The 13,668-nt window shown below is 43.6% G+C and overlaps 1 protein-coding gene across 2 annotated transcripts in view; it reads right to left on the bottom strand.

Moving 5' to 3' along the window:
* Nucleotides 1-5,896: 5,896 nt before the first annotated feature.
* The window catches only part of LOC111868023 (cytochrome P450 4C1), an 18,830-nt gene continuing 11,058 nt past the window's right edge, over nt 5,897-13,668 (bottom strand). For both annotated transcript variants that reach the window (XM_023858365.2, XM_023858364.2), the window contains exons 7-12: nt 12,855-12,981; nt 11,715-11,796; nt 11,083-11,189; nt 9,585-9,653; nt 9,339-9,507; nt 5,897-7,857 (exon numbers count right to left, since the gene is read on the bottom strand). In XM_023858365.2, coding sequence (XP_023714133.1) covers nt 7,505-7,857; nt 9,339-9,507; nt 9,585-9,653; nt 11,083-11,189; nt 11,715-11,796; nt 12,855-12,981 — 907 coding nt within the window. In that variant the 3' untranslated portion in view covers nt 5,897-7,504. The remainder of the gene's footprint in view (nt 7,858-9,338; nt 9,508-9,584; nt 9,654-11,082; nt 11,190-11,714; nt 11,797-12,854; nt 12,982-13,668) is intronic.

Consider the following 13,668-nt stretch of genomic DNA (forward strand, 5'->3'; position numbering starts at 1 on the left):
AGTGGGTGGGCATATTCGTAGGGTATTACTGACCTTAGTGACGGGTCCACTTCGCTTCTGCCACGTGACGGTTCTACTGTAAGGCTGTGATGCATTCTTCAAGGCCATGACTCACTAAATTCCGTTCCTACCCCTGCAACGCAGCTGGTTGTCCGCGCCATAGCTCAAGCGGTTAGTCGCTGGCTTCCCACCACGGCGGCCCGCGTTCGATCCTGGGTCTGGGTCTGGTCAAGTGGGATTTGTGGTGGACAAAGTGGCGCTGGGGCAGATTTTCTCCAAGTACTTCGGTTTCCCCTGCCAATCTTCATTCCACCAACTGCTCCACAATCACCCTCACTATCAGCTGGGGCTGGTACAATAGGCCAGAAGTGGCCGCAGTACATTTAGTCCACCCCGCTAGCAATAAAAAAAAAGGCGTAGTTGGTTGAGGCACTATGCTACAAGCCGGAAGGTCGCGGGATCGAATCCCGATGAGGTCATTGGATTTGTTTCAATTGACCTAATCCTTCCAGCCCCACTATGGTCCTGGGGTTGACTCAGCCTCTTAACAGAAATGAGTACCAGGAATATTCTTGGAATATTCTTGGGGGTAAACGGCGGCCGCGCGAAGGGATGACAACCTCACCGCCATCTGTGAGCCGATTGTCTAGAGAATGCGGGACCCTCAACGTCTAACAACCCTATTGGCCTCCATGGCCTGTTACAGGGATACCTTTACTTTACTTTACTTACCACACTCAACATATCCGTGTAACATTCTAGGCTCGTACGGGGCGGCGCATTTTATGCGAAGGATGCATTCATGAAGACCTCCACAATTCAAGAAAAGTTTTCTCGTAGGAATAAATTCGCATGACGTGACACACTTTTTGATGTCGCACTATTTCAAATTCGCATAAAATGCGACCGCCCTGTACTCGAGAGTGGCTCGGTCAGGATCTCAGCCGTGACAGCGCCACTCCTGAGGTCTTCTGTGATTTTTAGGAGAGTAGATGAATAGATCCACGTTTTCTTGACCTCAGCACTAGTTGGAGGTGTGGTCAGTTTCACGGACCGGCCGCTTTAGCCCCGGGGAAACAGCCCCTAGTACCCACTGGATAGGAGGCTGAGTGGGCCCCAGAACCTTGACCATGCCGGGACTCGAATTCTGACCACTCGGCCGTCCAACCGGTCCAGCCCGTTGCCAGTTGCTCTACCGACTGCGCTGTCCGGCTCCTATTTAGGAACAGTACCTCAACTAAGTCCCCGCCGTTTCTTTCCAAATTGTTCCCCATTCACTGGTCACCACTTGTCCTGTCATTTGTCCCTATACGGACAGTTGCACAGCCTTCCTTCCGAGACCAACAGGCTAATGTTCTTTGGGCAAATAAACAGCTTGTTCTGAAAATCACACAAAACCCATAAACAAAAAACAAACTCCGTGGCTTTAGTCCGCAAGCGAACTATACCGACCGAGCGACCACCGCTTGTCGGCGAAGTCAGTGCCAACTTTAGCGGATAGAGGGTGTCGCGTGGTCAGCGCAACGAATCCCCACGCCCGTTAATTTCCGTCTTCTAGACCGGAGCCGCTATTTCCTTGAAATAGGTCCTTAATTATCCTCACGAGGCTGAGTTGACCCCGTTCCCGACCCACTACTTCCCAGAAAATCTGGTAGCGTCGGGAATCGAACCCGGACCTCTGGATCTGTAGTCAGGAACTCTGACCACTAGACCACAGAGGAAGTCCACACAAAACCCTTAAATACGAATAAATTACAATGCGTGGGAACAATGGGGAAGATTTTCTTACGTTAAAGCACCCGGTATGATTACGCGAAGGTTGGTATTAAATTATGCAACCTACATACGACAGAGGATAAGATGGGCAGACATATAGCACGCATGGGGAGAAGAAGAATGCATATAGGATCTGATGGGAAAGCTAGAAGAAAAGAGACTTCTAGGAAGACCCAGACGTAGGCGGGAGGATATTAAAATGGGTCTCAGAGAGATATGGTGCAGTGGTATGGAATGGATTGATCTGGCTCAGGATAGGGACCAGTTGCAGATTTCTTGAGAATACGGTAATGAACCTTCGGGTTCCATAAAATGTTGGGAAATTCTTGAGTAGCTGAGCGACTGGCGGCTTCTCAATAGGACTCAGTTCCGTCAAGTTCGTTAGTTGGTTAGCTACGCACGAGTACGATGACCCCGAGGCGGTGCACATGGGAGATGTGAATGACCTGAGAACTTGCGGTTTGTAAAGTTACCCACTCTGACGCAGAACGAACAGCGGGGTTGGGGGGCGAGAGGAGTGTGAGGAATGTAGAGCAGTGTAAGATCCGAGGTTTTCATGGTGGTGACCGTAGTGACTATGAAGAAAGCAGTCTTCTGGGATGTGGCACCGTGTAGATGTGATGTTAACCGACCTTTCGCCTCCATCTTCAGGGTAGATGGAACAATAAGAAATCCGCAAGCGAAGAGACCGTGAGAACCGGTACAAGCAGACAGCGGTTCTCACGGTTTCTTCGCTTGCGGATTTATTGTACTTTCTACCCTGAAGATGCAGGCGATACGTTCCTCCGAAACGTCGGTTAACACCACATCTACACGGTGCCACATCCCAGAAGTCTGCTTTCTTCAATGTAGAGCAGTGTTTCTCCACCGCTGGGCCACGGCGAGGTATAATAATGATAATAGCATGTAAGAGATTACTCTTCTCAAAGTATAATTAGAATGATCAAGTCAAGGAGGATGAGGTGGGCAGGTGTTGTAGCACGAATGGGGGAGTCGAGGAATGCGTATAGGATATCGGTGGAAAAGCCAGAAGAGACCACAGGGAAAAGCAAGGCGTAGGTGGGTGGACAATATTAGAATGGATCTTAGAGAGATAGGATGGGATGGTATGGATTGGATAGATCTGGCTCAGGACAGGGACCAGTGGAGGGCTCTTGTGAACACGGTGATGAACCTTTGGTTCCATAAAATGCTGGGAAATTCTTGAGTAGCTGCAGAATTGGCTTCTCCTCAAGAAGGGCTCAGCTCCATGAGTAAGTAAGTAAGTAACATGTAAAAGTAAAGTAAAGTAAGGCTATCCCTGTAACAGGCCGCGAAGGCCCACAGGGTTGTGAGATGTTAAGGGTCCCACATCACCTTGACAATCGGCTCAAAGATGGCAGTAAGGTTATCAGCCTTACGCGCCGGCCGCGCTTTACTCCCCAGGAAAATCATTTAATTAATTCCTGGTACTCATTTCTGTTAGAGGCTGAGTGAACCCCAGGGCCTAGTGCGGCCGGAAGGATTAGGCCGACTGAAAAAAAAAGTAACATGTAATAGAATTAAAAGAATTACATAAAGGAGGAAGCAGGAACAGAAAAAAGATGACTGGAATGAAGAGGGCAAAGAGGAAAGCATAGGCGGAGGAGGAAAAGAATGTAGAGGAGAGGAGGGGATCAAGTAGTAGTAGAAAAAGAGAAATCCGAGAAACTCATTCGAACCCATTTTGTGTATTTTTATCACACATGGCGTGAGTCTTAATTACATACATCAAATGCAATAAAAGCATCGTGTTCTACACTCACAGGCAAGCTGAAACGTTCATGTAAATACGATAACAGAGTTGCGAGATGTTGCAGCGGGAAACACGACGAAAGTACACAAGGACAGAAGAGTTTATTACGTACAAACAGTACGGCATCTGGCCGGTTGGTGTGCCCTCAACCTTACAGTCACTCCAGAACCAACCCGTTATGTCAAGAATTCATGGTCCACTGGAAGATTTCGGACATGTCGCATATTATGCGTACAGTGCTGTCTCACAGTTGCCATGTCTCACTAACAAAGCGGTTGAGACCATGTTACCCTACTTCATAGTAGGTTTATGCGATCTCCATGCTGTCTGTCTGTGAATCACCTCCTGTAAACTTGTCGAGTGCCTGAACAAATCTTTATGAAACTTGGTATGTATACCATGGGACCTGAGGCAGTCTCAACAATGAACTTCTTAAATCCCTCCCATCAGACTTTGTATGTGTATGTGAACCCCTTCTATCGTTGCTGGGCAACAGCTCGTTAAATTGCACCTCTCATGTTTTAATATGAACGATCTTACTTTCCTCTAAGTGTAAAACGTGGTGCTTATGTTTAAGGTACGTAATTACAGCTCACTGCATACTTTAGTCACTAGTGTAAATCGACATTTTTATTTCATGGAATTCTGTTTAAGTTGGCAACAAATTACCTTACTGTATTCTGACATCCCAGAAACCTGTTATCATCAAGCAAATTGTATGTACTTTACATAAATATGCACGTGATAAACAAGATTGAAAGTCTAAAGTGCATTCTCTCTAGACAAAGACAGTTCATGATTCTCAGCATGACGCTGTGTTTGTGCTGAAAGGATCCTTGCACGCAGTGTCATCATCACAGGATGGGCCATAAGCTACACTGCTAAACTGAGCCTACATTCTAGCCTTGGATGTACGTACTCTGCCAGATAGTTACCAAAGTTTTGTAGAAACCTGCTGCCTATATCTTCAGGACAATCTTACCAGTTTGAACGGTGTCATATATCAGAACACATATGCACATATGGGATAGTGGAAGTCTAGCTCCACTATGCTTGACCTTGGCACTAAATGGAGGTAAAGGGTCAGCTTAACGTCCCAGCTGCTTTACCCCTCTGGTACCCACTATAGGAGGCTGGGTGTGCCCCAGTCTCTCTCTGGATGCCGTGAGGCAGAGAAAATCCATTACCCCTGCCGGGAATCGAACCCTGCCCATCCAGCATGTAGCCCATCGCTATATACCAATTGAGTTTTCCCTGTTCCTGTACACTGAACATATGACAAATTCATAATTCTGTTCTGAATGTATAAAATGTTAAGTATTCAGTTTTGAAATATGATTCTGCAACATGATAATCTTCAGACTGTGTTTTTTTAATCTTTTCTCTTCTAGCTTCTGTTAAAAAATGTAAAGTGATTTGCAGCTTCTCAAGAAGGATTCAGCTTCATGGAGTTGGTTACTTTAGCATTTTTTAGTGTTAATAAATTGTGTACTCTTAAAGAATTCTCTACAAATATCGGAGGAGGGAAAGGCCACACCATACCCATGACTTACCCATAGAATGCTGAGGAGTTCATACCTCTTTCCTTACTTCAAAAGCCTGGGTTGTGTGGCAAAGACATTTCAAGGACAACTGTCAAAGTGCACTCTTCTGAGTTGTGTAGTTTGGAGAAATCGCAACATTTCAGAAGAACACATCACCTCCATTTTCAGGGTCAAAGAGTAAACCAAACAAGGAATCAGCAGAAGCAGGTGACAAGCTTGGCTTATTCTTCAACCCAAAATATGGAGGTGACATTTTCTTCCAAAACATCAGTTTATTTTCATGGGATTACACTGCATTATATCCTAGAAGAAATATTACTTCAAGATCACAAGATGAGATGACTTTTTTATTTGGTCAACAGAAATATATATACATTAGGCTGTCATAATAAACAGCAATCTCATTTATAAAAAAAAAAAGGGTAGTAAAGCATCCCAAGTTTTGCAAGTCATTAATAAAAGTTCTGTACTTTAGACATGACATCAATTTAAACACAGAGCAAAGATTCTTCATCTCATGGAGGACTTTGGCCCTGTTGGTCAGTCAGTTGGTCAGTCTGTCAGCCGGCCAGCCAGTCAAGTCAGTCAGTCAACAGGCATTCTACATTTTAAAACAAATTTTTCAAATCCTGCTTTACTGATAGTGTTTCAGCAGGGCACAAATAATATACCTTCCCTCCTGTCACCATCCCCTCATACTCATAACTACTTACTAACACACTTACCATATATACATAACAGCAATGCTCAGCCTTTTATAGAACAAGAACTTCAGGAATTATTTAGCCAACCGATTAGCCTCTTGATAGGTCCAGATTTTCAAGAGTCCACATTTTAAACTTCTTGCCCGCTTAATGTAAGCACCAGTATGGGAATCATCAGTGTAACCCACAAAGATATACATACATTCACACATGAATCTTTAGTAATAAGGGGACACATATACGTGTACAATCCCAAAGTTTTATCTTGTATATAAGCCACAGTGTTCCTCACTTATACAAACAAGATACTGAATATGTGGAGCCAGGATAGCTCGATTGGTGGAGCCTCCAGATGGATAGCAATGGAATCTGGGATTGGTTGCTAACTTGGGTAGTAGCAGGGATTCTTTTTTTGGGGGGTTTAAGTGGCTTGGCCATGAAACTGACCACCACCTGCATCTAGTGGTGAGGTTAAAAATGTATGGAGCTAATTTCCACTCCTCCATATGTCTTCATTAAGTGACTCATAGTCAAGGACAGGGATGATTTTATGTTTACTTTTAGGTGCAAGACACAATCCAACTTAACTGATTACAGCTGCTTTTATAACTAAGTACTGCACCCTGCTCATTGTCACCAAAACTCGATCTTACTAGGAACATCATCATGTCATCTGAGCACAAATTTGTGTTTTATACTAACAAGTGGAATATTGAGGGTTTACTGAAAGAACTAAACAATACAGTATACAGAAAGTCCCAGGAGGATGGGTCAATATACTGGGAGGTCACAGTATCAGCCATGGTAAGCAGAAAAGTGTATATGTACATGTGTCCTATGCCAAACAGTTTCTGTGATAGAGCTACCTCACTGTACAGATGAGCAACACGCCATGTCCTCACACGAGTTGCGAAGTGCACTGATGTCGAAGGTGGAATTTTCGGAAACGTATTGTACTGGGTAAACTGTACCAACTTTGTCACTTGAACAATAAACATCGGTATTAGAAACAGTATGCAATATCTCTTTCTTATCAACAGTTTTGGAACTCTACAATGAAGTAGCTCTATCTTGGAAACCGTTCAGAATAGGACAGGTACATATACAATTTTTTCTTAGAATGTCCGATATTATGACCTCTCAGAATATTCACCTTTCCTCCTGGGACACCCTGTATAATAGTATAACATGAATGCAACACTCTGAATATAAAATTGCAAGATTACAGTGATGTGACCATGTAAAAGGAATGCATGAAATAAAAGTACTGAGAAAGGAATTATAACTAAAAGTTAAAGTAAAGAACCCTGTGTCATGACCCAGAACAAGATGGTTCAGCCAGCTACTACTAGATATGAGGAAGGGTGGAAGAAGCTGGCAAGAAACTAAAAAGGAAGGACTTCAGGAAGAAAGAAAAGATTGAAGACTTCTTGCCTGTCCGCCAAAGTATAGTGGAGGAGAGTAAGACATGCCTCTTTTTTCTGAACAGTAAAATAAATCACACTTGCATTGCATTGCATCAGCAGGAATGCAAAGCAAAGGAACTCAGATTGTGGTCTTCTAGATTAGGCCACCATGTAGCCTCACAGTGTCACAGTTAGAATACCACAATCCAACTTTCCACCTTAATGTCTCAAAATGAAGGAATTTCATCAACAAATTTTTAAATTCACATCAATTTCAAAGGAAATCTTTTCTTGCACTTGTCACATATTACCACTTCTTCTAGGTGTGACAGTAATACGAATTCCATCTTTTGGTCTTAGAATCAGCTCTGACATCAATGTAATGTCCTCCCTGTTGTCAAGGGAACGCAGTCTGTAGTGGCGCAGTACATAGGACAAGACAGTCTTCTCCTCCAGCAGGGCGAACTTCTGGCCTATGCAGTTCCTGGGGCCAGCGCTGAAGGGGATGTAGGCATAAGGGTGTCTCTTTGCTACCCTCTCTGGCAGGAAGTTGTCAGGGTCAAACTTCTCGGGGTTAGGGAACTGATCAGGGTTCCGATGGACGTTGTAAATATGAAGGGACAGCATGCATCCCGCAGGGACTGTATAACCACCTGAAAAATTGGACAGCAAATGCTGGCATATAAATTTATATACTGTTATCTGTGTCTAAATGTACAAAAATAATAATGGATAGTTCTTTTCACTGTTTCTTAAATCAGCCTTTCCACTAAGCCTAAACATGGCGATGAGGATAACAAAACAGAAGCTCTAGCAGACAGCCATGCTTATCAGGGAAGCCAACGTAACAGTCAAGCAATTAAACAACTTCAGCTGTGAGGATGGACACAGACTGAGCAGTCTGAAGACTTCTCTCTTCTGAGATATAATGCTATGCAGTCTGCTGACAATACTGTGATGTTTCTGGGCAACATGCTGCCAGTCTTCACAGTCAAGCTACCTACTTCACACTGGTTTGTTGCTTGGCTTATTTTTTGATCCTAAAGATTGAGATGAGATGTTCTTGTGAAATGTTAGCTGACTCTTAATGTTATATCCCAGAAGACAGAACTCCTCACAACCACTGCTGTGAGAACCTCAAACGCTACATGAGCATATCCAAACTTTCTTCTTAACCACAGGGTCCCTTTCCACAGGCTAGTGTCATATTTCACTGACCCTTCCTCTCATGCGAGACATACACTAGGCCACAGTCCCTTTCGGTTGAACAGCACAATGCTCCTTGCTTGCATCCCTACTTCCTTTGCAAGAACCTACATATTGGGTCGCAACCTATTTTCACTTAATTCACCCTGAAGATGGCAACTGTGCTGATTACAGTGGCCACACAGTCTAAACCATGAACTGTCTTCACCAGCTGAAACACTGGGGTCGTGGGTTTCATTCCCACTCAAGGCATGGATGTTCATCTGCTTTTATTCTGTGTACTGTCCTGTGTAGGCAGCAGCCTTGTGAAAGACTGATCCCCCTCCCAAGGAGTCCTACTGACTGTCTATGTGATTAGGAAACTATAAAACAGAGGCCAAGGTTCATTATAGACCACAGCGCCCACAGAGAGAGAAAAATGGCAACTGCAATGTATGCTAAAATATTCTAACAACTTTGGCACATAACGCTGCTGAATGCCAAAAGCAGAAACTACATAAACCGGTAGATTTTCAGAGTGACAGGACGACACTGTTTATTCAGGAGACAAATATATAAGCAGTCCTTATCGATTCACTTCAGGAAATATTTTTGATTATACCATAAAAAAATTTCACGCGTTCTTTTTTAATATATCTACTGTTGATATACAGCAATCATATGGTCATTAACCCTTTGAAGACTGGTCACTCAGTTGGTCAGTTAAATTGCTGCTGACCTTTGCCAGCACAGTCATTCCTAGCTTCAGTCTCCTCAAGATCCCTGACCAAGATTTTTATTCTCTCCTAGATATGTACATGTTTTGAAATGGGGCCTCCTATTTCATGAAAGGGAAGTCTGTCTTTCTATGTGTGCACTATGTTTACTGCATGTTATGGTTTCTTCCAAATAGATTCCTCACTTCTGGGTAGGCCAAAAAATACTTTACCTATTTTAGTGTCCTCATTAAGAACTCTTCCGATACCTGGAACACTGGGATACAATCTCAGAGCCTCCTTGATGACCCTCTCAAGGTATTTCATCTCAGTGAGGTCTTTCATGTTGGGAGAGCGGTCAGACCCTTGGAAGATGCTCTCCTGTTCTTCATATGCTTTCTCCTGGAAACATTAAAAGTGATCATAATGCCTGCAACATGCATCCACTGTCAAGTTTATGTTATTAGTGGCAGACTTACCTGCACATCAGGGTGCAGCCCCAATAAGTAGATTGCCCAGCACATCGCAGCACTTGTCGTGTCGTGACCCTGTGGGATCATACACGCATGAATACATGATTGGTGAACATACTGTCATGTGTAGGAGTGGATTGCTAATTGGATTTACTGAACTCTTATTACAGATCATAACTACAGGTAACTATACCACTATCGCTAGTTCACGCACTCCACAATTCACTACAGCATGCACTAAGTCTTTTCACAGTCGCTGTCTGCCAATGGACTCGATTGGGGGCTCACCTTACTCTGGGTTCCTAAACTATCCTTGTGCTTCGGCTGCCAGCTCACAACAACTGGGCTGCAACAGTCCTCTGACTGCTCACCAACCAACTCACCTCACTCCACTGCACTCACTGACTGAACTGAACTCAGTCGGTCAAGTCTCTGCCTCAGAGCGGACACACAGAGAACACCACTTCTATCGTTGCGTGATGTCACCATAGATTTGACGTGTTCTCCTGTTGTGTGTATGGACCATTACCTAACAATAGGTCTATATGCTACAATATTATATACATCTACTAGCGCAATGATGGCTACTGACCTAGCACAAGACTGTAATGGGGGTCAATTATATTTTTTCTTGAGTTTACCTGCAATATTTTTTTTCTAATGATCATCATTGTCATCATCTACTTGACAGTAGGCTCTAATGAGACTGCTCCATATCAAAGACTATGGTTTCTAATTGTCATCTGAATTATCCCAGTTAGGGCCGTGCCATAGCTCAGATGGCTAGCCACTGACTTTGCACCAGAGTGGCCCACGTTCAACCCAGGTCAAGTCATGTATAAATTTTCGTCGACCAAGAGGCACAGGGGCATGTTTCCTCCAAGTACTTCAGTTTAATCTGTCAATTCTCATCCCACAAAATCCTCCATACTTATCTATCAACCGGGGCTGTCACAACAGGCCAATTAGAGGCCAGCATACCAAGTGAACTCAGTCTCGTTCCACCCCCCCCCGCCCCAGACACACACACACAAAACTTTAAATACAGGAACTTAGTGTAATCAGCCCCATTATCTTTGAGAATCTAAATGCAGTTTTGTTGGTCATGCTGTCATGGAAGGGGAGGCAGATATAAGAGGAAGATGAATGAAGAGAAGACTGGAAAAAATAAGGCAAACAGGGAGAGAGGAGGAGATGCGGTGGCAGTGGCAGTGGCAGAGCAGTAACAGGTGCAGAGAAGAATAAAGAAGTTGAGAGAAACAATAAGTAGATGGAGTAGGAAAACTGAAACAAAGTGAAAGAGAAGAAACAAGGCATACATTTTAAAAATGTAAGGAAAAAGAGATTATGAAGCAGAAGGACAGGAAGAATAAGTTAAGAAAACGAATTTGGTTTGGAAAAGATAACCTAGGCATAAATCACTGTATCGGCTAAAGGAGACAATATAATTATATTGTGATAACTCTGGCGCTGCACTGAGGCACCAACAACAAGAAATACAAGCCTCAAACATGAAAGTGTCCACTTCCTCTCTCAATTCTTCATCTGTCAGCTTGGCATCACCCACATTTGCCTCCAGCAAAAGATCCAGAAACGCTTTCCTCTTCTTACCTACAACAGAACAAGGGTTCTCGCTAGACCACATACAGTTAGCTGGGTAGCCGTTTCATCTGGCACGGGGCTCATGTCCCCGCAAGACAGTGCACAATACAAGAACCATTTACCATTGTAAACCAAACCCATTTCACGTCCTTGTTTCTAACTCCCCTGTATCACAGGGTAAGGCAGCTCAGTGCAGTGGCACCAAAACCTCTGCATGCCAGAAATATTGCTTGGTACACAAAATGTCGTTTCAAAGATATATTCTGCTCAGAAATGGTAACTGAGTAACTAATGAAACGTTAATTTGCATGTGGATATGTGAGGCTGAGAAATGAATTGATGTTAGCATATGCAGACATAAGTTTCGGTACAAGGCCTTCAAAGGTTTGCCATCCAGAGATCACCTTCCACTGCTGCCGCCTTCTGGTCCTATCTGTAATTATTTGCTCACATACACAGTGATAAGCCGTAGCCTAGTCTATCAGCTTCCTACGGAAGATTCTGCTCCGTGAAGTCAGTTAAATCATAACTCACCCACGACTTCATCTTCGCTTCCTGACATTTGATTGGCCATCACCCTTTTGTTCACCATCTGGGCTTTACGCTCTGCGATCACCTGCAAGGAAAAGTACACAGTTACATGGCAATGTGCCCATCTTCATCAGGGCAAGATTCAGAAATCTTGAGTCTGTAAGCTCTGGTAATGATTCGGACCCTGTACTTTATACATGTACTGTTGAAAGAATGGTTACAATAAAGGTAGAGCTGCATCTGTAACAGTCTGTGGAGGACCATGGGGTTGTGAGATATTTTCTAGACAATTGGCTCACAGATGGCGGTGAGATTGTTACCATTACATGCCTGCTGCCCTTTATCACCAGGAAGATTCCTGGTACTCATTTCTGTTAAAGGCTGAGTCGACCCCAGGGCCATAGGGCAGCTGAAAGAATTACGTCAATTGAAAATCCAATGACCACATCAGGAATCGAACCTGTGACCTTCCGACATGTAACATAATGCCTCAACCAACTATGCTACCGCGAGCCCCCTGAAAGAAAGATTAATAAACATTAAACATTTTCATTTCAGTACTGACAATGGCAGACTCTGTCATGATGCCAGACAATTTAACAGGAAATAGAATAGAACATTTCAAGATTCTGACTAAAAAGAACTGTATACAAATTATTTTGAAGTGATCAATTTACATGTAGATACGTGTAAGTAAGAATGAAATTTATGTCCTTGTACGTGGAACTGCACAAATACGTTGCTTGGCAACAACCACACAGCTACACCACAAGGAGCAAAGCTGCCATAAAATTTGTTGCTGTCTTCAAGCTCATACATTACATCTGACCAAGAATTACAGGAAGCTTGTCTCGGTGATGCTATTCCCTCAAGCTCTTCAACTTAATCTTCATACATCTTCAACCTTCTAAATTTAAGATGAAAAGGGGGTTATTATGCATTATTTACATTTAATATTGTACAAAGCTTAAAAGGAATTATGCAGATTATGTGTGAGAGACATATTCTTGTGACAAGATAAATTTTAGCAAAGTTGAAAAGCAAAAGAGTGAAGAGCTGTTGTGACATTAAGTTACTTCTCTAGAGTTTCTGCATAACTGGCAGTTACTGATGCAGTAAAATTTAATTACATCTGGAGTGTACCTTCCTAGTGAATCCGTGAAGCACTCGAAGACACTCATCATGGCGCCTGCCAATTCGGAACAGCTTGAAAATGGATTCTGGATGCAGCCATGGCTGAAATATGCGCTGCACTGTTATTTCACTCATGCTGCAATACAGGATGTTGATATATTTACTCACTTATACTTTATTTAACGATTCTGTCAGTAATTCAAGTAATACAGTGTTGAATGACTGGAAGGTAGGAACAGTGGATGGGAAAGGTTGGGAAAGGGAGTAGTTATGGCCCAATTTAATGTACTACAGTGCTATTTTACAGTAGGGACTGAGGAAACCCACAAGACATCTTAATCAGAATTATCATCCTAACAGAGATACTAACTGTGGACTTCCTGAGCATAAGCCAAACGTGTTACCTACCACTTGAGCCAACCTGCTCACTGACATTATATTGCGCATTCACTTGGCCCAGCAACTAGGGTTCAAGTTGAATGACTGAGGAAACTTGGTTCGAGTTCAAGCTGCAGAAAAAGATTTCTCATCTCTCCAGTGTTCAGACTGGCCCTGGGGTCGACTCAGCCTCATAGCCAGTGGGCACTGGAGGTCCCTTCTCTGGGGTTAAAGTGGTCCAGACGTGAAGCTAAACACTCCTATCCATCTAGTGCTGAGATTAAGTATGCAAGGAGCTATACCTCCACTCCCCCAAACATCTTCATAGTATTGTGACATGTTGCGCCAAGCCGCGCCCCCACCCCACACACCAGCAGTGACGCGGCGGGTGAGGCAGCGGTCCCCTCCCCCTCCCCCGCACGGCAACGAAACCCCCCCCGCCACT

This window comes from Cryptotermes secundus, unplaced genomic scaffold (assembly GCF_002891405.2).
Source record: "Cryptotermes secundus unplaced genomic scaffold, Csec_1.0 scaffold619, whole genome shotgun sequence".
Lineage (NCBI taxonomy): Eukaryota > Metazoa > Arthropoda > Insecta > Blattodea > Kalotermitidae > Cryptotermes > Cryptotermes secundus.